Below are 22,227 nucleotides of genomic sequence, written 5' to 3'. Positions count from 1 at the left end.
TTACGTGTTCTTGAAAGTGAACGAACCGAACTTAAGTTCTCCACGTATTCGTAAATGCATTAAAAAATCACGCTCACACGGATTCGATGGCAATCGTTGACTGAACAAAAATCACGTGTAAAACGAAATATTCGAAGAATGCGTAAGCGTCTTTAACGAAATGCAACCGATCGTCCAGATGCTTCTATTACGTTACTGTATTGGTGTTACAGAAGGAGAATATGTATCATGGCGACCCTCGATTAATGGCGGACTCAACTATTTCACGATCGTTATTTAGATTATACAATGATATCACATTGGAAGATCTTTGAAGATATTTTTAATTCACTACTCATTTAATTAATCGATATAATATAGAAATATTTTTTTCAGCTTCACAATTATCATCATTTAGATGTTATATCATGTTTGTATGTACTAACAATAGTTTCATTACACCACTTTTTCTATAACGTTCAATTGCATACAATGGTTAATACAAGTTATATAATCGTAGTACAATAAATACACTATACTATATATTTACAATAAAATCACGCACGATTTACAATGATTTTAAGGAAATTCTTTTATGGCAAATGTAGTTGAGATGAAAGAACGGATACTGACATGTAATCAAATTTTAACTTCCTATGAGACGAGCGTAAAACTAGCCAATCAGAGAAGAGTTTCACTACACTCCAAAGGAATTAATATTTGATTGAATTGTATATAAAAAAAATTTTTATTTTTAAATAGTTCCATTGATATCAGATTTAATTAGATTTAATAGGGGATTTTCAAAAAAATTAAATTGTGTATTCTGGAATGAAAGGAATTATGAATAAAAATGTCAGTGCATTTTTAATTGAACATTACAAAATTTTTTAAATATCTTTCAATTGTTTACAAAGTTACATAGAAGAAGAAAGAGGAAGGAAGAAGATTAAGTTACAGTCTACATTCCTGTTTCTCAAAACATCTGTTTTTCTTTAATTTTTACATATTGAATTCATTTATACAATACATTATCGTTTATAATCTTACTGAAATTTAAAAGCAAGTGTTTTCATTTTGTATATTACAGATTTAAAAAATAATGAGTGATTGTATTAATAAACTATGCACTGTAGTCATTATTATAGACACGAAAAATATGTACAATCTCTGTTTAATTGTAAAATGTTTACACATTCCCTCATTTTTATTATATAATTTGTGTGAGACAAATATTTGGCATTCAATATATATATCTTGTTAGGCTCTATTTTTTAACATTTTAATACCAATATTTAAATATGTACAGAAACAAGTTAGTAAAATTTGTGTATACTTCATGCATTTTAGCCCAGATGATGTAACATATGGATTATAAAACATGATAGAACAATAATTTATATTTGTAATTAATTAATTGTTCTGGCGTATAAAGATAATTATAATCCTAAGTATAAACAATCAAATTTTTATAATCTACATTTTAATAATGCAAATAACATTTGATTGTTCTATTCAAACACATAAATCAAAAATTTATATATGGAAGATTTTACAAAGATCCTGTAGCTTCAAGCTACATAGAATTGAACGTCTAATTTAAGTCACAGAGATTAACATCTATCATCTATAAATTAATATAAAGGTCGCGAATCTCGATAAGAATCTTCTCTTTCAATACCAGTTGCATTGAAAACCATAAAAAAACATGTCAGTTCTCACTTATTCTTCAGTCACAGTAGTATACACATTAATTTTTTCTTAAAGCTTTAACTAAATTCATACCTAAACTATACACTATACAAATTGTTCAGTGCTAGTAGCACTAAGATCAAGTAAACGCCATGCAGCTTTTGGATTAAGTTCGGTAGGATCACGACATAATACCCATATGTAATTGACACGCATTACTTTCTCAGGATCTCCTTCAATAACATTTTTCTTGCCATCTCTCACACACATGATTTGTTGGCATTGGAAACTGATTATTAAAACTGGTCCTTGTTCCATTACTTTACCCATTATTAAATCTATGTTGTTGATATCTGAAATTGAAATATTTAGCTTTATCTGGAATAACCGCATAAAACTAAACATTTTATATGAAATGTAAAAAGTACCTAAAATTTTATTGTCTAATTTATATCCCAGTTTTTCTACTTGTAACAGTGGTTGTGCTATTACTTTGTACGGAGCTTCATGACACCAGTCTTTTAAAATTTCAAGATCCCCCCTTACCATAGCTTCCAGAATATTTGGAATAATGTCCGTTTCACAATATTTTAAAAATTGTATTCTATCGAAGCTGGGATCTAGTCTACAAATTTCTGTTAGTGTTGCAGACAAATCTGTCTTTTGAAACAATCCACCGACTATATCCGTAACCTTTTCCGTTAGTAGCCTAGAGGCACGAATGACAGGATTATCGGATTCTTCGTATTTGATCTTCCATTCTAATATTTTATTCACATATGGATTTTTATCCTTGGAAAAATATAATTATTACAAACATCTGCAGTGCTGCAAATATGTAATATAATTCGATTATCTTAATTATGTACCTTAAAGTTTTGCCATGATTGATAAAATTTAGAATCTTTATGCAATTCAACATCCATAGCCTGTTCATTTGGTTGGACAACTTTGCTATCTACTGATTCTACCACATCTTTTCTTTTCCTCAATACCTTGGGAGCAACATACACTTTTCCTGCAATTTTGATTTAAAAAACATATTATTATAAAGCCTCGTATTTATTTGCAAAAATTGCCTTACCATGCATTCCTTGATGATCTAATTCCTCGCGTACAGCTTCTGCAGTTTGTGATATTGTTTGAAATGCACTTGTTTTACCTAAAGCCTGGCTTTTTTCAGATATTGTTTCTGCTGCTCCTTTTGCAGACTTTGTTATTTCCTCACTCAGTTGACCAGCTTTCTTCCCTAATTCCGTTTTACTTGCTTCTTCAAGAACTTCTTGTACCTATGTGACATTATTCAATTAACTTCCATAACACATATTCTCAACTAACAAATACTAACAAATATTTTCCAATCATACCTTTCCTTTTAAGGATTCTAACTTTTCTTTAAGAGCTTCAGATCCTTTGGCAGCTTCAGATTCAACTGCTTGAAATTTCTGTCTGGCAGAACGCAATGCTTCTGACTGTTCTAGTTTTTCTGCTTCTTCCCTGAACTTTTTCAAAGACTCCTTCATCTCTTTATTCTTTTGCAATTCATGTTTGATATTTTCAAGAAATTGAGAAAAGAAACTGGGTCTCCTCGCTGGATTCGAATAGAATCTGACCTAAAAAAAAAAACACATGGTAATTAATCAGACCTATATACCTTTTTGAAGATATTTTAAAGGGAAACTCACTGATAATCCTTGAATATTTGTGATTTGTGGTAATTGAGACCGTAGTACAACATTGTAAATATGTATTGTTGAACCATCTCTGGGAAGTTTTTTTTTAGATCGGGCAGATCTTGTGATACCAATAAGGCTAGCTTTAGACACAGAAAAATTCTGAAACTATACGAAAAAGATATACACGCATTTCAAGTTCATAGAAAATGAATCTCCTTTCACATAGATAATAATTTACATGGTACAATTTAAAATGATTCTTTTTAATATAATTCTTTTTATATCAAAATATAATATTATTTACTATTTTTTTGTGAGGGAGATATATAGGAATAGGAATTAAGGATTGATAAATTTTTATTATATACAATAGATAATTATTACCATGTTATGCAAGTTTATTTCTTTCGCGTGTAATTATTTATATCATTGTTATTTCGTTAAGAAATTCTGTAGAGGCAGAATATAATATCTCAATTTCAAAAAACTAAACTTTATGATGCAACGGGACCGAAAGTATGAAAGTTATTCAAAAGAACATAACCTAGTTGTGAGAAAAAAATGTGACCGGCTTGAGAATTAAACATTCATGACCTCGGATTAATATAGGAAAAGAAGGACAAGCACGCTTATTTCGTGCCTTCACGTGATTAGAAGATTATGATTCAGTTAGCAATTAGGATTATTTACCATTTTACGAACGATTTATCTGCAACATCGAATATCTTCATAAAATATATTGCGGATAGTGAGAAGGACATCTATCGACAAAAATTAGGACAAATCATGAATATATAATAATTGTATATGTGCCAATGTGATAATTTTACTCAAAAGTATCATATTATCAAATATATAATTAGTAAAAGTTTCCTTATAAATAAAAAGTATACATATTTTTATTCAATTATTTTCACACATTTGTATAATCTTAAATATTTATATTATTGTAATATATATATATATTACAATAAATGGTATCTACAATAATAAAACTATAAATACAGCAAATTATTATATGATTAATATAATGATCAATCTCCCCTTAATCCTGGTATTCTATATAAAAATTCTCCATCATAATCATAATAACAATCCTTTATCCTATATGTCTTGCCTTTTTTGTAAACACTTTGAGGAATTTTTATATGTTTTGTATATTCCAAATCCATATCCATATATGAGATTCGCTCTTTTACATATGTATCCAAGCTTGCACTTTTGATTTCTGCTTTGGTTGCTACTTTGGATTCAGTTGCATTTGTTCTAACATCCAGCATATTTTCATCAGATAAATTCTTTGGAGTGCTAACACATTTTTCTTCAATATTAGTATCTTTTGTAGTATTATTTAATATGTTAGGACTTATATCTTCTGAATTCTTAGATTCTATATACTTTTTATAAGTATCCACCAATGTTGTCCTTTCTTTATATGATGTCTCATCTGAATTATGTAATTTGTGTTTCAAGAATTCTTCAAAGAGTAATGTTTCCTGTTTTATATCATGCTTTTTTGCATTGTGGATTTTGCTACTTTCAGAGCCATTGCTTGTTTTTGTGACTAATGTTAAATTTTCCTCGTTTACTACAGATTTTTTTCTATCTCTATTTGTATTGTTATGTGAGGAAATTACCAGTTCATTTTTCATGATCGCTTTTTCGTTATGCATTTCTCTATGTATAAGACTATTGCTTGTTTTCTTGACTAATCTAGAATCTTTCTCTTTCATTGCATTGGTTATCTTTCTATCTTTGTTTGGAGGATTTTGTGAAGAAATTAATACTTTATTTTCTGTAATTGGTTTCTCCTCAATAGAATCTGCTATAATACTACAAAAAAATGAACTTCTGGGTTTTGGAAATTCTATCTTTGCTGGTATATATTTTTCTGCCAAAGTTTTCCTGTCTGTTAAACTAATTTTTCTATCTTTAAATTTCATTAAATGCTCTTTTAAGTTAGCATTCACTGGTAATTGCCCAGTTTTAAATTGTTTCCAATTTTTAATAACCTTATTGTCGTATGCAAGAATCCTTTCTACTGATTTTGGTTCCCATCTTGATTTCAAGATCTTTTTTATGGTTTCAGGTAAAGCTGGAAAACTTTCACTGAGTCTTTCAGGTGTCCACTCATCAGGATTTTCTTCATGCAGCTTCTGTATTTGATCTTTTTCAACGTATGTAAGAAAATTTGGTTCTACCTCCTTAAAATATTTGCTTTTAATGATACGATGTTTCAGTAGTTTACAATCCTTTTCAGTTTGCCTAAAAATTACAATATATTGAAAATATAATTGATATATATATATATATATAACTTGATATTTATTTATATATACCTGTCATGATCTGTATAAGACTCAATAATGTCAGCAAGATCGGTTTCGTATTGTTCCACATCATTTTCATCAAATTCTTCAAGATTATCTTTAAATTCTCTATTATTTTCGATTTTCATTAGACGTACTTTTCCTCGTACTCCAGCAATTTCAGGTTTAGGTTTAGTGGCATATCTTCTTAACAGCTTAAATGTTATTGCTCTAATGTTATTCATCTTCAAACTTGTTCATTTCTTTTACTATATTATATAAAAAAAATTATCGATATGATACTTGCATACACATAATTTTGGTTATAACCAATATTAACATAAGTTATATATCATATAAGTACTTTATGTCTAAATATTAACTGAAAGAATATATGTGAACCGCGCTAACTGCAGTGGCGCTAACTATAAGTCTTAAGCGTATTTTAAACATTTCTATGTACATGATTTAAAATTATGATAAACAACAATATTTCTTACCATTTTATTTTATTAATTTTTAATAGTTAATAAATTAAAATTAAATTAGACAACTTTTTTAGTTTAGTTTATTTTTTTATCTTTTATGGTTTACTAAAAAAGAAATTTTCTCCCCGATTTTACTTTCAAGTCTTAAGAGCAGTTCACAAGGAAACATTGAACTTTTTTGTTATTAAATGTATTGAAGCTAGATTTAAAAGATTATATTCTCAATGATATATTTATTAATCACATTTATTGTTTGTAAGATATTATTATAAATATGGTTCTTGAAATATAACAATATTGTGGAATAATTCTAATTCTATTGGAAAACTATAGGTAGCGTTGTAATTCTTTATGAATTATGTTAGTTTCCATTCTACCTATGTTATTGAGTGTGGTCAAAGTAAATCTGAAATGGGACAAAGTTGGTTGCTTTGTATGGTTGTTGATTTATGAAGAACAGAATTATCTACTAGCATCGTATTTAAAGTTGAAAAATATTTTCAGCTGCAAGGTGAAATAATTTTCGTAACCTTATTCTATATTTAAGAATTACTATATTTTTTTATTTTATATTTAATTTAACGTTTAAAAGATCATTTACGTACATGCTACGAAGCTTTTTTATTTCCATTCTTAAATTTTAACTCTACACGTGCAGCAGATGACTTTTATTAATATTTTTTAACATTTTTGTTGATCTAATTAATAAATTTATATTTATTCGATAAGTATCTAAATGCTTGTTGTTCAGTAAGATCGAAGTTCGCGTTATAAGTTAACGTGAACGGACGCTTCCATTTTTTACTCCTTTTTACTGTCTTATGTGATATTATTCTTGTATTCCTATGTTATAATAGTTTTCTATTTTTAAATGCATTAGATAATGCTTTTCGTTCTTTTATAAAAAAAATATTAATTTGCAACAATTTAATTTTATCTATAATATTCATTACAGCATGGATGTAGGTTTTTTATTTCAATGAAAAGTGTCACATTTTCCTACCTAGTGGTTGATTGAATAATAAGAAAAGGTCACAAAGATGTATTTGTACAACTTGACTCTTCAACGAGCCACGGGTATCACCCATGCAGTGCATGGTAATTTTTCTGGTAGTAAAATGCAAGAAATTCTGGTTTCACGTGGGAAGTCATTGGAACTACTAAGACCTGATCCAAACACAGGAAAAGTTCATACTCTTTTGACTGTAGAAGTCTTTGGAATCATAAGATCTTTAATGGCCTTCAGATTAACTGGTGGTACAAAAGACTATATTGTTGTTGGATCAGATTCTGGGCGCATTGTAATTTTAGAATATATTCCTGCCAAAAATGTTTTTGAGAAAGTACATCAGGAAACATTTGGGAAAAGTGGATGTAGACGCATTGTACCTGGACAATATTTAGCTATAGATCCCAAAGGAAGAGCTGTAATGATAGGTAATGCATATATTGTTAAATAATTCTATAAATTGTGCAGATGTAATTAGATATTTTTTTGTACCAACTGATTATTTAGTTATGTCCGTGTTTCAACTGATTAACTTTGATTATAATCACACTTAATGATGGTACATTCTAGTCATGAAAATGTTCTTAGTGATATAATTCATCCATAATTCAAAAGAAAATGTATTTATTTTAGGTGCAATTGAGAAACAAAAGCTTGTTTATATTTTAAATAGAGATCCAGAAGCTCGTCTTACAATTTCTTCACCTTTGGAGGCACATAAGAGTAACACATTAGTTTATCATACTGTGGGAGTAGATGTGGGTTTTGAAAATCCTATGTTTGCTTGTCTAGAAATTGATTATGAGGTAATACTCCAACATATGCGAAAAATATACAGTATTCCATAATATTGACAATTTTGTTTATGTTACCCAGGAAGCTGATAATGACCCTACGGGAGATGCAGCGGTAAAGACGCAACAAACATTGACTTTGTATGAACTTGATTTGGGTTTAAATCATGTTGTACGCAAATATAGTGAACCTTTAGAAGAACACGCAAATTTCCTCGTGTCTGTTCCTGGAGGGAATGACGGGCCGAGTGGTGTTCTTATTTGCTCTGAGAATTATTTAACATACAAAAATTTAGGAGATCAACACGATATTCGTTGTCCGATTCCGAGAAGACGTAATGATTTAGATGATCCCGAAAGAGGCATGATATTTGTATGTTCTGCCACTCACAAGACAAAGAGCATGTTCTTCTTTTTGGCTCAAACCGAGCAAGGGGATATTTTTAAAATTACACTCGAGACAGACGAAGATATGGTGACTGAAATTAAATTAAAATACTTTGACACTGTACCTGTTGCAGCAAGCATGTGCGTTTTGAAAACTGGTTTCTTATTTGTAGCCTCGGAATTTGGTAACCAGTAAGTGTATTACATATATTTAAAGAATTATATTTTTGAATTGAATTACATTTTAAACAATTTTTTTTTAGTTACCTTTACCAAATTGCACATTTAGGAGATGATGACGACGAACCAGAGTTTAGCTCTGCCATGCCTCTTGAAGAAGGTGATACGTTCTTTTTTGCACCAAGACCACTTAGAAATTTAGTACTAGTCGATGAAATGGATAGCTTATCGCCGATAATGGCATGTCAGGTAATTTTTTATCAGTACTATTAATATACTTAAAACTAAAATTTAATGCACCTTTAAAGTAGGAAAGTTATACTTGATGTGTTCTTTTTCTGTAGAGGGGTGCAATAGTAAAATATTCTTAGTCGCCTTCAATTTGTCTTTGCAAATTGAAGTTGAACCTAAGAATTACAAATGTAAAGAGATGTAAGTACAGTAATTCCAGGATACTTGGTTATTGCTTATCTGGAATTTACTGTATATCTTTTTGATAAATTCTCATTCATAAGATGATTTGTTATTTTATATAGGTAGCTGATTTAGCAAATGAGGATACTCCTGAATTATATATAACTTGTGGTAGAGGACCACGATCAACGTTACGGGTATTACGGCACGGTTTGGAAGTATCCGAAATGGCTGTCAGTGAACTGCCTGGTAATCCAAATGCTGTGTGGACTGTTAAAAGAAGAGTCGATGGTTAGTTTAAAAATATCTTTGACAGTAGTTGTTTGCATGTCCTCTCTTTTTTTCTTTCCTTCTCCACTATATGCTTAAGCGACAGTGCAGAATAAATTTTACCAGCTTCGTTTTGTTTTCTGCATCGATGATACACACCTTTTTATCAATTGTGATTATATTATTTACACATTAATTAGTTTGATCATCCTATTATACTATATAGCAATTTCTTGCAATAGTTTTTATTTAAATTCAATTACAATAAGTTGGAATATTACTTAAATGAGAAATGAATATCTTTAAATATATAAGAATATTAATTTTCTGAATATTTTTTATAATTAAGAGATATTCGTAATAATTAAAAAAATAAATGATGTTAAAAAATTGTGGAGATATTTAGAATAAGACTTTGTTCGTAATTATTTTTATTATATGTAAAACAATTTCTTTTGAATGACTAAAAAAAAATAGGAAAGTAATAATTATTTGTATAAATCCCATTAAACCATTTACTTCCCAAAGAAGAGAAATTATTTTATTACTTATTCTAGTTTAACTCTACAATTTTTCAATACAAAAACAAAATGCAAAAGAGAACAAAAAAGTTGATTTTGTAAATGATACTAATGAATCTGGTGGCTTGATACACTCTTATCAAACACCAGTTCTCTCTTTCAGGCTACTGGCATGCTATTGGTTGAACTACAGAACACAGAAAGTGACAGAAAGGTAAGGACTGTGAAAATCGCTGGAGATTAAAGAAATTGAATTTGCATCCAAAAAACCGTCTACTCTTTGCGTGTAGGATGAAAAAAAAAAACAGCGTGTTCGACCGTCTACGAAGAAACGATTTCTATTATTTTATCAAATTTCGTTCTTACACCTTTACTTTTCTGAGATACTCAGAGTGAGCTTTGTAATTTTGATTACAGAGGAGTATGATGCTTACATCATAGTGTCCTTCGTCAATGCTACTCTTGTACTTAGTATTGGAGAAACTGTAGAAGAAGTGACTGATTCTGGATTTCTTGGTACTACGCCAACACTGAGTTGCTCTGCTTTGGGAGAAGATGCCCTAGTACAAGTACGTTGTTTAATTATACAATTTGTTTTTAATGCACTACGGTATCTCCGACTCCTGGTTGACCACGAGTCGGTCGCAATAAATAGTGCTATATTATACAGAGTTTCCGCATCGTTGAGTGCTTAGATAATTGTTCTAAACATGTCTGGTAAATGAAACTCGACATAATTACCATTATTAAAACATTTGTTTCTCTAATTACCATTTTTCGTATTTTACAATGACTGTCATATTTTGCTTAGGTATATCCTGATGGGATACGTCATATTCGGGCAGACAAACGTGTGAACGAATGGAAAGCTCCTGGTAAAAAAACTATAGTGAAATGTGCAGTAAATCAACGTCAGGTTGTAATTGCACTCACGGGAGGAGAATTGGTATACTTCGAAATGGACCCTGTATGTATACTAGCTTTCCGTTTATATCTGCTAAAATTGTATTATTATCTTTTAATCGCATCATTTGTTCTCTCTATGGTACTAATTATCTTTAGAGATGTAAAAGATGCGTAAAATATGTCACTTCCTTCATCTTATTTAGTGAAATATTAATTATTTAAACTAGATGAAAAGTGGACAACTTTGAAATCCAGTGTATCACGAATCCTTCTCAATCCAAATTCCACTTATATTTAATAATTTTCGTCATTTTGTACTTCCTAGACGGGGCAATTGAATGAATATACAGAACGAAAAAAGATGCCATCGGAAGTAATGTGTATGGCGCTCGGAAACGTAGCTGTTGGTGAACAAAGGTCATGGTTCTTGGCTGTCGGTCTTCAAGATAATACAGTAAGGATTATTTCCCTGGACCCTTCTGATTGTTTAGCACCCAGGAGTATGCAAGCTTTACCGGCGGCCGCGGAAAGTTTATGTATCGTTGAAATGGGTGCTAAAGATGCAAATAATTCTGAAGATTTATCACCACAACAGTCCAGTCTCTATTTAAATATAGGTAAACAACAGCAATATTATAGCTGCAAAATTGTTTTTTACTTTATTATAATTAGTTAAATATATACTCGCAGGTTTACAAAATGGTGTTTTGCTAAGAACAGTATTAGATCCCATTTCGGGTGATCTCGCAGATACACGAACTCGATATTTGGGTTCTCGACCTGTTAAACTGTTTAGGATAAAAATGCAGGGAAATCAAGCTGTGCTTGCAATGAGTAGCAGATCATGGTTGAGTTACTATTATCAAAATCGTTTTCATTTAACGCCACTGTCATACGAAAGTTTAGAATTTGCATCAGGCTTCAGTTCTGAACAGTGTCCGGAAGGAATTGTGGCCATTTCGACGAATACGCTTAGAATCCTTGCTCTCGAAAAGTTAGGTGCGGTGTTTAACCAAATTAGCTTTCCTTTGGAATATACCCCGAGAAAATTCGCAATTCACACGGACTCTGCACATCTGATAATTATTGAAACGGAACACAATGCGTATACTGAAGAGACGAAACAGCAGAGAAGGTTACAAATGGCAGAAGAAATGCAAGAAGCTGCAGGAGCAGAAGAGGCTGTGGTAGCGAGAGAATTGGCTGAAGCTTTCTTATCCGAGGAACCCAACGAAGCCGTGTTTGGTGCACCAAGAGCTGGACCTGGTTTATGGGCGTCGTTAATAAGAATAATAGCTCCCACAACAGGGCAAACGTTTGAAGTACATCGACTCGAACAAAATTTAGCTGCTTTATGGTAAGAATATAGAAAATATCAATATCTTAAACAAACATTTGGGAATAAGGAAAATTACTACATTTTTTTTTTAACGAATTATGTTATAGTTTGAGCCTTGTGAAATTTTCTAATCAGGGAGATCAACTGTTTCTCATAGTTGGTATCGCGAAAGAGTTCCAATTGAATCCAAGAGTTAGCAGTGGTGGCTTTTTATATACATACAGGTAAGTACTTGCTCTAATACGTTTAATAAGATAAAAGATGTATTAAACAATTTTTGTGATGAAAATACACACAATTACTGTAATATAATTTGATGAAATTCCTGCAGTACTGAAATTTAAATTCCACATGAAGTATGTAGTTAAAAAAAGAACGTGTACAAAAGTAAATATTCTTTTGTAGAGTGAATAGTGAATGTACCAATCTCGAATTAGTGCATAAAACCACTTTGGATGAAGTACCTTTGGCCATATGTCCGTACCAAGGAAGGGTATTAGTTGGTGTCGGTAGAATGTTGCGTTTGTATGATATGGGCAAGAAGAAATTGTTGAGAAAATGTGAAAACAAACATATTCCTAATGCTGTTGTCTCTATCAATGCAATTGGGCAAAGAATTTATGTAAGTGATGTTCAGGAATCCGTATATGCTGTTAGATATAAACGCCAAGAAAATCAGCTTATAGTCTTCGCCGATGATACGCACCCGAGATGGATAACGACAACGTGCGTTCTAGATTATGATACCGTTGCCACTGCCGACAAATTTGGAAACATTGCTGTTGTAAGTAACACTGTATATTTCAGTAATTAATTAGGTACTAATAAAATTGTTCGGATAAGTATGTAAATTTTTCATATTTTTTAACAGATACGCTTAGCAAGTGGAATTAACGACGATGTGGACGAAGATCCAACTGGGAACAAAGCCTTATGGGATAGGGGTTTATTAAATGGAGCCAGTCAGAAGGCAGACACAGTTGCGTGCTTTCATGTTGGTGAAACTGTTATGTCTTTGCAAAAGGCAACTCTTATTCCCGGTGGTTCTGAAAGTTTGGTGTATACGACATTAAGTGGAACAGTTGGCGTCCTCGTCCCCTTTACGAGTCACGAGGACCATGATTTTTTCCAACATTTGGAAATGCATATGCGCTCGGAGCATCCACCACTTTGTGGAAGAGATCATTTATCATTTAGATCGTATTATTATCCTGTAAAGAATGTAATAGATGGAGATCTTTGCGAACAATTCAATTCTATTGAACCGACAAAACAGAAAAGTATATCTGGCGATCTCGAACGAACAGCTTCCGAAGTGTCAAAAAAACTTGAGGATATTCGTACGCGATATGCTTTCTAAGCTTTGGAATATAATTTATTATTGAATTATTACGAACTTGCATTCCGTTTTTATGAACTCAACATATTTTTCATAATAATGAATGAATACGCACTGATTAAATTATTTGTAAAAAAGAAAACATTACGTACATATTGTTTTTAATAAGCAGACTAAAAGGAAAATGTATAAAGACGTCAACGCGTATTATGTAATAAGTATGAATAATGTTTTATGTATCATATAATCACATTGAATGTGATGCTAGAAGATCGTAAACGGAAATTGTTTAAATTGAAAGAAAGGAAGTTTATTTTTAATAGACAAATAGGTCTCTAAATTAATTTGTGTAAATTCTTACTTTATTTGTTTATCGTTTCATCCTGCTTAAGAAAACACTGTAACGAAAACTAGTTTTTTATTGAGGTAAAATTATTGTATATCCAATCGATTTCTATGATTAGATGTTTATATGCATCGAGTGTGTATGTGATTTTCGTCAATAATATTTTATGGTCTCAAAAAACATTACTCCTAAGTATTTTTTACATTATTAATTAGCATTATTGATGAAACATCATAATATAACTTTTTTAGTTCATACTTGTTACAGCTTAGCGAGAAAAAAGAGCTCTAATGATGAAAAAACTGAGCTCTGATATCTAGTGAAGAAAAAATAGAAAACACTTCGTCGACCTATTTTAGCATTATAAATACAGTATGCATATAAGACTGAACATACTGTCTCAACAATTCTTCAACTAAAAATAGATAATGGTCAAAACAGATATTTGAGTAATGACTAATTCGACAAATAAAAGAATTATATGATGTATGCTTCTCGAAATTAAAGTGTAATATTCTATTTAAAAACGAAAAGAAAAATATTTCAATTTTTTATCTTTTTAAAAAATATGTTCATTGTACAATGCATATACTTATAAACTAGACAAGAGACAACGTTGTATTGAATAAATTTCTCCCCAAAAAATAGAACAAAAGTCGAGTGTTTCAAGCATGTATAGGTTTTCAAAGCATTATTATTACCCTTTTTGCGAGCATTCCGCGAGCTCATTTCTCTGCTCCACTATTGCTTCTTCTGTCTGTGTGCATCCCTTTCGACCTACAATTCGTCGCCAATAGCGCTCAGGGTTGTAGCTCGCATTTTTCTCCGTGAGCTTTGAAGCGCGAAGTTAATCCGCGTGCCGAAGCGTATTGAGGGTATAACGCAACGTTATTACCCCCGTTTAACCTTCAGACAACTACAAGTAGGTTACGGGGTATGAAGTTTAGATGCCCTATTTAAAAAAAGGCAAATATGCAGGACAAAAGATTATGATTATTTTAATGTATCATATTGGATCAATAAACAAAGAAGACGAAGTATTGGTATTTATCATTTTTTATCTCAAATAGTCCTTTTCCTCAAAGGACATCTCTACTACGTATGATTTTTTGTTCGTATAATAGGAATTCGCGTTTAGATAACTAAATTCAATTTGTAACTCATTTACTAAATACACTAACTACATTTTCATTCCATTGTATTGACTTTAAAGCCTTATTATCTCAGAGAGTATTAGGTAACACATTATATCTCTAAATCTTTAGTAATGGACAAGACTCTCCCTTGGTAGCTGACCAGATTTGATTCCGAACCATGGTTAGGGCCCTCTTGTTCAATTTTATGAGTCACAAGATACCAATATTAATAACATCATTAAATTTGGTAACAAAATTAATGAAATTTTATAAATTACAAATTATTTTATTTAAAAATTGTAAAACCATAAAAAGTCTATATCTTAAGTCTTCATCAATTAACTAGTATTATTAGCGGTAAATTGTTGTATAAGAAAGCCGAGAGGAGCTGCTGTCTCAATTATTTTACATGTTTGTATCCCTGAGGATATCTTTTCAAATAACAAGCGTAGTGTACACGAAAAGTAATATAATTTATGTATATATATATATATATATATATATCGGATACTGAAACCAAATATTTAAACGCTATTCATATTTTAATATTTACTGAAATTTCATTTTCATTTTGGGTGATTTAAAGAAAAGCGTGGTTAATGACTACGAGAGACCTAGTGCAGCCGGGTATTGTGATCGTTAGCTACGTCAGTGCGATACGTAGCGTGGTTTAGGGCGTTGAAACGGAGAGAAAAGGACCAAACGGCGATCGATGCATTGAGGTGCCAGGCCCCTGAGCTCAGCCCCGTTTCGTTCCATCACCCTTACCCCGGTATGCCCTGCAGCGAAGCTGCCCTCCGGGCTTTTCTCTTTACTGTGCAGTGTGCAGTTGCGCATCAACCTTTTAACAGTGTAGAGTTGCATTCGGTCACTGGACTTTCTGCCTCGTATAAACGTTACCCTCTTTCGAGCTCTTATTCTCTGTTGTGACTTACGATATCTTTGTCATTGTTGCTAAGTGTGTAGTACATTCTAAAAAAAAAGAAAAGAAAACGAAAGAGTGAATCTCTCGTGTTAGTGACTGAATTTTTTATTTTATATAGCACATTTAGTGAGCATAAATTAATTTAGGGGTGATGTTAATTAATAATGTGATCCGTTATTATAATTATGTCGGCTGTCATTATTGTCAAGAGTCACGGTTTCGACGTGCTTGAACCACTTTCCAGGCATATGATCCCTCGAGCGTAGAACTTTGATTCGGTGTCATCGATTCAGGCTTGCTGTTGTGATGTTCGTTTCACTGACAGATGATTATGGTAAATGGATTCACACGTTAATAAATCAAAAAATGTTTTTTAAACAAGAACCTTTGCGTGCATCGTTTTACAAGTTGGCACACTCATTCTGGATCTCTATAAACATTCTCATTGTTTTTTCTATGAAGATTATTATATCCTTACATCTCATATACGTAATTTTTGTATTGTTAACTTTTTAATTTTTCTGATAGTTTTATTTATCATTACTGATGTGCTAAACATGTTAATGACCACTGGTGTATTATTCGGTTTTTTCACCTTAGTTGATTCCGAGGAAAGGGAAATTTTTTATGGTAATCAATTAGACGCGGATGTTTATGGAATTTCATATTTTTATGAATGTAACTCAGGAAATAGAGATTTGCTCCACCCATTAAATACCGCACTAACCTCTTTATTTTGGATATCTTTTATATTTTTGCATATTAAGTGTATTCTATATATCTTTATATTTTTAAATTATTTTAGAATGCATAAACATCTGCAGTCTAACTATTATTATTAATTCATATTTGAAATTAACTAGAAAAATTATTGAATTTTAAAATTTCCAGCCACAAATATGTTAATATAGATCTACATGTGTTTGGTGTCAAAAAGGCCGGTAATGTATCTTGAGTTATATCGTGAAAAATAAAAAACGATTTCACGCAAGAATGCATACAGATAAGTATGAAAGTGAAAAGCACATCAAAAGCTAGATTTTATCTCGAGAGAGATTTCGTTCCGATTCGTTTCAACGAAGTCATTCGTGATAAAATTCGCCGTTTAATGTAAGCAACAGAGAATGTGTATGTATGTGTATGCTTTTCATTACCTTCACGTATATAAAGCTATCCATAGCAAGTGTTTGACAAGACAGTTTAAAATCACAAACAGCAATCGTAAAGAGAAGTCTATCAAGATGACAAAATTTCACGCTTCAAGTATCTTTATTTGTACGAAGTATTTGTGTAAATATATAAAAGATAAGAGAGGTAATTAAGTGCCACCTCCTGGATTGAAATGCATTGTTTGCTGGTACACTTTTGGCCTTTATACAGTGCGGTCCAAGTATTTGATTTAACTTGTTCACCTACTTCGGTAAATGGTTCTTTCCCTCCTTTTACGTGACAGTGCTCTATAGTGATAGAATTGATTGTTAATATGTGGAAAAGTAGGTTGAACGTATTATAAAATTTGTGAAGTACTTCCGTAAAACGAATACCTATGTAATTTATTGAACTATGCTATTAGGATATTAACAAACAATTATTTCATCACTACATCACTATTTCACACATTGGTAATTTTTGAACAACAATTTTTAAAGAAAAAAACTCATAAAGTCATAGATAGGAGGAAGTTTAATTATTAATTATAGTTGTTAAATCTTTGTTAACATTCACTACGAATTTTCTAAATAATCTTACTTTATTTACAACGAAAAACTTTATCAACGCTTGTTCACAGGAGATAGCTGATGCTGGAGGTGGTTACAAACGATTTCGTGTAACTGTTCTAGTTCTGTTCATACTTTTATTCGGTTGGACAGACCGTGTGGCAGCTGGCGATTGCGGTCTGGCCGAGTTAACTTGCCGGGATGGGCATTGTGTACCGATTGACGCGTACTGTAATGGACGAGATGATTGCGGAGATAATAGTGACGAGCCAGCGATGTGTACACCCTGTAATCGTACGTATCACGGACGCGAAGGACGTACATACAAATTGGACCTTCCGAGACCTAGCGAGGAACGTCTGCCATTCCTTTGCCATTTAACGTTCACCGCTGCTGGCCAGGGGTACGGTGAACTTGTACAACTTTTGTGGGATGCGTTCAGCGTGGGCAGAGTAGACCCAAACACTGATAGCTTCGTTACCAGCTGTCCTGAAGGATCGTTACAATTAGCAGAATTAGGTAGACACTTTACGGGCGGCTCGTGGTGTGGAGTTGGAGAAGGGAAAGCTTCTTACTACAGCGAGACGAGTACAGTCACGGCGTCTATACGATTGTTTCACGCTCCTTCCAGCGTACCTTTTGAATTTCGTTTAAGGTACAGATTTGTGGCGCGCAACGAAGCCGTGGCTAGACTAGGAAAGCCTGAGCTTCCGATCGAAAGGGGCTCCCCCGTGCCGGGTACTTACTGTTCTAGAAACTTTTATGAATGTCATTTGAAGCAATGTAGACTACAGAGTCCCAACTATCCCGGGGAATATCCGAGAAATGCCAGCTGCTTGATAACTATAAGACAGAAGGAGGTGCCCACCTGTAAGCATGCTATGATTTCGGTGAAATCTACGCCGACTGGTCCAGTCGGGATTACCACAGCCAATAGTACTTTAAGTGTATGGCAAGATTGCCGCCCAGAGAAAGACCATCTTATCTTTCGAGACGGGGTTAGACCAGAAGATTCGATTTTATTGGTTTATTGCGGGGGACCTTTACCCAGGATCACTGCCAGAGGTCCAACTATGCAAGTGGAGTTCCGAAGTTCCCCGATAGCCATCCCCCTTGGTGCCTCTGCTTTGAGGCTCGAACTCGAGATTCAAGTAGTTTACGTCGACTCTGATGGCCTCGACTACGCCAAGGGCCCTCAAGGTTGCCATTTTTTTGTAAATGGTACTAACAAAAGGAGCGGCATACTGAGAGCGCCGCTTCACGCACTGCCACCAAATTCCAGCTGTACTTGGAATATCAAAGGATCCGCTGGGGACAGAGTGTGGATTTACTTTTCCTCGTACTCGCAACGGGACTTAACGGGTAGTGTCGAGAACAACGCCAGTTCTCAGTCGGATGTACCTTGCGCGATAAAGCTGATATTTTGGGATGGTACACCGTCCACTGGACTTCCAATGGCCACGCTTTGTGACGACACACCTAAGCTGTGTGCACACGCGGCTCTGAGGAATGTTACTAGAAGCACGAGGCCCTGTACAGAGGATGAAAGTTACATCACAGTCGCACCATCTTTAACGTTACGTATGGAAACGTTGTTGGGTACTGCACTTCATACGGTTAACTTTAATGTAAGCTAATAATATCATCGTTATTGACCTCAATTCGCTGTTATCTTTATCGAGAAATTATTAGGACATATTCTATCATTTTGTGTATCATCCTATTTATTCGCACAGGCACAATATGAATTTATTTCGACCACTCAAGTTGGCGAACCCTGGGGAGACGGAGTTTGCAGCAGAGTATGGCGCAAAGTTCGAAGCGGCGAGGTAACATCACCTCGTGATGTTCGTCTTTTTGGAAGAGGTGGATCCCCAAAATTAGACTGTAGATATCGTATAGAGGCTGGTGCGGACGAGAGGGTGCGATTGACGTTGCACAACGTCAGTCTAGGCGAGTCTACCATTTGCACGAGCGAGCCAGACCCTCATACTGGCCGACCACGTTGTGTTCAAGAAGTGGGTTCCAGAGAAGCTCGTTTAGTTTTATACGAAGCGCCCTGGCGGGATGTAAAGCTTCCGAGAGCTTGTTTATGTGATAACACGTCGCATCTTCCATTGACGCACATCTCTTCGAGCAGAGCTTTAGAGATTACGTTTTTAATCGAACAACAAGCTCCGCACGAAGACTTTGAAACTCTTTTTTTTTATGCTAGCTTCGAACTTGTTCGTGCACCCGAGTGTCCCAGAAAGCAAAGAGTACGCGGAGAAGGTTGTTATTTCACTACTCAATTTGTCATTGTATAGAAAACATGTACAAAATTGTATATTATATCTATCTCTATAAGTAATTTAAAGATTTTATTTTATCGTTAATGTGAATTCTATTTTTATTATTGTAAATTCATTATGAAGACATTTAGTAAACACAATTTTAATTACACAATTTGTTTCATAAAATAAAAAGTTATAATTCTAAAACCTTATACAGTTTTGTACTGGTTTGTCATCACAGTCACAGATTCTTCAAGTATATTAACAATTTCTCTTTTTTGCAGGTGGTGAATTACGATTCGTGGCTCCACCATTATCGAGACCAGATATTTATTGTGAAGGACTTCCATGGTTAGTGGAGGCACGCGAAAACAGGTCCCTTTTCGTTTTAACTTGGGGCTGGTTCCTCCCCCTAGAACCATCGCCGATATCAGAAATGAACGAACAAAGCAAATGTCCAACCACCAACAGAATCCTCCTTTACTCCGGTTGGCCGCCAAAACTTCTAAAAGTAGTGTGTCCCGCTGAACCAGGTGCAAGAGAGTTCACCGTTCACGTCTTCTCCGAAGAGTGGCTAGGAGGCACCGGCGAGGGTAAATGGCCAGGTCCACCACGACCTCCTGCGCTTTTGCTGGACTTTGTTGCAAGAGAATCTGGTCAGGCTGCAGCCTCGTGGTTAGAAATTTCGAAGAGCAGAGCTGCATTACGTAGACAGCTACGTTTACCCGAAAGAGGAATAGAGAATGAGACATTGGCTAACGGAGACTGTCCCCATAAGTGTCCCGAATTAAGCGCTTGCATTGCCGCGAGTCTTTGGTGTGATGGGAGAGCTCATTGTCCGTCCGGACACGATGAAGCGAATTGTGGTAACGGGGCGAAATTACTTGGATTATTACCTTCGGAAATGTGGCTGGTATTAGCCGGTGTCGCTGGAATTATCGCTGCCTTTGCGTGCTTCTTTGTGGTACTGATTAGCAGGTATTATCACAAAGCACGAGAGTGTGAGAGAGAGAAAGAGAGAAAGGAGAGAGCCTATATAATTATTAATTTTTTATTTTTATTCCAGGTCAAAAGCGCGTACGAAAAGACTTCACTATAAGGGTACAAAAAAAAGCAATAGACCGAGGCGAGCGCCGACAGAGGAGACGCTACTGGGAGCAGCATCCTGACAACAGCAGCCCGGTTTCGTGGAATATATCCATGTAGACCGGGAAACAACCGTTTAGCAATATTTCTCTGTGCTTTACCGTCCACTAACTTAACACTATCCCCAGGCATCGTAAACCAAATGTCGAAGTATCTTTCTTTCTAAAATAGCATTTATCTATTTTTTTGTTACGTTTAATTCATTATATATTTTAAACTTGCAGCTGTTGCTTAATTGTAATTGTTATAATATATTTGTTCGTTTACATGTTCCTATTTTTTTAGATACTACATATAACTGTAACGTGTTATCACGATTAAACAGTGCAATAGGGATGGGACGCAAAAACGATGCTTTCTCTTTCTTTGGAAAACTATTTCAAGTTTGAATAACGTAGCTTATCACTTTGTTGTACGGACAGTTAGAGTGACAGCAGTATCAGTGTTCTCATTCATGCATAATGAGTGTATGATAGTGAGAAGTGAATGGTAATACGCATCGTTATAGAAACTGCTTTAGAAAAACTAGAATACTTCTGAAGGTATAATGTAAAATTGTATACCAAAAGTGTACGGCTAAGTTACGTTATGACACTGTAACTTCATTCATTGACACGATGTTTTATAAACCAGAGAGATAGTAAATGCAATTAATATAATATACAGGAATAAATCTATAATTTAAAAAATATCACACATATTGCTCAAAGAATATTGTAACTGCCAAAAAGAAAAAGATATTTTAATTTCGATTAGCTGATATAACATTTTTAGCAGCAATAGAAAAGAAAAAAAAATAGACGAAGTATTTCAAACGCAGAAGAGGATAACTTTTTTATATTTTAATGTAGGGGAAACAAAGTTAAATTTAAATAAAAATGGAAAGATCGACATTGATTACATAATCATAGTTACATCTATCGACGATGCCAAAAAGTTAATTTTAACGTGTTCAGTATCTATATTTCTCCTGAGATTTTTAAACATATTTTTATGACTTTTGCTCAGATATTTAATTATATATTTTGAATAAGTTACATTGGAAATAAAGAGAGAGTTCTGTAAAAAGTAAAAATAGTTATTTAACTCGAAAGCTTATTGAATTTGCTAAACAAAAATTGTCGACATTGATGATATTGATATCTATTATTTTTCATTTGCTAAATAGAAAAAAAATACTACAAAAGTACTATATTTATAAGGGAACAATTGTAGGTCAAGTTCCAGCGCACAAGAGATTGTGAGAAAAAAGAAGGAAACGAAAAAAAATTAGTTGAAATTTATGGTACAATATTATATAACAGTGTTTTCTTCATTTCTTTATATTAATTAATTAATTTTCTATTTTAATTTGAAATTTCGATAAATAGAATTTATTTA

The 22,227-nt window shown here is 33.2% G+C and overlaps 4 protein-coding genes across 6 annotated transcripts; 2 read left to right on the top strand and 2 right to left on the bottom strand.

Annotated features, from left to right (window-relative positions):
• Positions 1 to 945: 945 nt before the first annotated feature.
• On the bottom strand, positions 946 to 4,106 carry LOC117212081 (mitochondrial import inner membrane translocase subunit TIM44). The gene is made up of 7 exons (XM_033456564.1): positions 4,038 to 4,106; positions 3,357 to 3,512; positions 3,039 to 3,284; positions 2,756 to 2,960; positions 2,541 to 2,689; positions 2,100 to 2,463; positions 946 to 2,024 (listed from the first exon to the last, which is right to left on the bottom strand). Exons 1-7 carry the CDS (start codon positions 4,038 to 4,040, stop codon positions 1,777 to 1,779), a joined length of 1,371 nt encoding a protein of 456 aa, XP_033312455.1. The 5' UTR covers positions 4,041 to 4,106; the 3' UTR covers positions 946 to 1,776.
• Positions 4,107 to 4,168: 62 nt separating this feature from the next.
• Positions 4,169 to 6,071, bottom strand: LOC117212072. The gene is made up of 2 exons (XM_033456553.1): positions 5,687 to 6,071; positions 4,169 to 5,612 (listed from the first exon to the last, which is right to left on the bottom strand). The coding sequence occupies exons 1-2, from the start codon at positions 5,899 to 5,901 to the stop codon at positions 4,382 to 4,384; spliced, it is 1,446 nt and encodes a 481-aa protein (XP_033312444.1). The 5' UTR covers positions 5,902 to 6,071; the 3' UTR covers positions 4,169 to 4,381.
• Positions 6,072 to 6,520: 449 nt separating this feature from the next.
• LOC117212701 (splicing factor 3B subunit 3) lies at positions 6,521 to 14,318 on the top strand. The gene is made up of 13 exons (XM_033457695.1): positions 6,521 to 6,655; positions 7,100 to 7,581; positions 7,787 to 7,959; positions 8,030 to 8,526; positions 8,598 to 8,763; positions 9,051 to 9,219; positions 10,137 to 10,288; positions 10,531 to 10,686; positions 10,951 to 11,242; positions 11,316 to 11,982; positions 12,072 to 12,188; positions 12,370 to 12,748; positions 12,836 to 14,318. The coding sequence occupies exons 2-13, from the start codon at positions 7,185 to 7,187 to the stop codon at positions 13,322 to 13,324; spliced, it is 3,654 nt and encodes a 1,217-aa protein (XP_033313586.1). The 5' UTR covers positions 6,521 to 6,655; positions 7,100 to 7,184; the 3' UTR covers positions 13,325 to 14,318.
• Positions 14,319 to 15,754: 1,436 nt separating this feature from the next.
• On the top strand, positions 15,755 to 21,897 carry LOC117212707. Of its 3 annotated transcripts, XR_004488514.1 has the most exons (6): positions 16,999 to 17,130; positions 17,500 to 19,056; positions 19,165 to 19,699; positions 19,986 to 20,679; positions 20,768 to 20,997; positions 21,133 to 21,897. XR_004488514.1 is itself a non-coding variant. In XM_033457719.1 (5 exons), exons 1-5 carry the CDS (start codon positions 16,036 to 16,038, stop codon positions 20,868 to 20,870), a joined length of 2,898 nt encoding a protein of 965 aa, XP_033313610.1. In that variant the 5' UTR covers positions 15,755 to 16,035; the 3' UTR covers positions 20,871 to 21,897. The 3 variants fall into 3 exon arrangements, 2 of the variants coding, with proteins under 2 accessions (XP_033313610.1, XP_033313599.1); XM_033457719.1 differs by lacking the exon at positions 16,999 to 17,130 and adding an exon at positions 15,755 to 16,044 and having other exon boundaries at positions 20,768 to 21,897; XM_033457708.1 differs by having other exon boundaries at positions 20,768 to 21,897.
• The last annotated feature ends 330 nt before the right edge of the window (positions 21,898 to 22,227 follow it).

This window comes from Bombus bifarius, unplaced genomic scaffold (assembly GCF_011952205.1).
Source record: "Bombus bifarius isolate JDL3187 unplaced genomic scaffold, Bbif_JDL3187 scf7180000007970, whole genome shotgun sequence".
Lineage (NCBI taxonomy): Eukaryota > Metazoa > Arthropoda > Insecta > Hymenoptera > Apidae > Bombus > Bombus bifarius.
Note: the sequence above shows the minus strand (reverse complement) of the source record. Positions and strands in the feature narration are given on the sequence as shown.

Bases quoted from the DNA above. Each gene is read 5' to 3' on its own strand.
- LOC117212081 (XM_033456564.1), bottom strand. The intron at 3,285-3,356 runs GTGAGTTTCCCT...TTTTTTTTTTAG, and splicing joins CAAATATTCAAGGATTATCA to GTCAGATTCTATTCGAATCC. The intron at 2,961-3,038 runs GTATGATTGGAA...AATGTCACATAG, and splicing joins TAGAATCCTTAAAAGGAAAG to GTACAAGAAGTTCTTGAAGA.
- LOC117212072 (XM_033456553.1), bottom strand. From the start codon at position 5,901: ATGAATAACATTAGAGCAATAACATTTAAGCTGTTAAGAAGATATGCC. The intron at 5,613-5,686 runs GTATATATAAAT...TGTAATTTTTAG, and splicing joins TCTTATACAGATCATGACAG to GCAAACTGAAAAGGATTGTA.
- LOC117212701 (XM_033457695.1), top strand. From the start codon at position 7,185: ATGTATTTGTACAACTTGACTCTTCAACGAGCCACGGGTATCACCCAT. The intron at 10,687-10,950 runs GTATGTATACTA...TGTACTTCCTAG, and splicing joins TATACTTCGAAATGGACCCT to ACGGGGCAATTGAATGAATA. The intron at 11,243-11,315 runs GTAAACAACAGC...ATATACTCGCAG, and splicing joins CAGTCTCTATTTAAATATAG to GTTTACAAAATGGTGTTTTG.
- LOC117212707 (XM_033457708.1), top strand. From the start codon at position 17,053: ATGCATTGTTTGCTGGTACACTTTTGGCCTTTATACAGTGCGGTCCAA. The intron at 17,131-17,499 runs GTAAATGGTTCT...GCTTGTTCACAG, and splicing joins TAACTTGTTCACCTACTTCG to GAGATAGCTGATGCTGGAGG. The intron at 19,700-19,985 runs GTTGTTATTTCA...TCTTTTTTGCAG, and splicing joins GCAAAGAGTACGCGGAGAAG to GTGGTGAATTACGATTCGTG.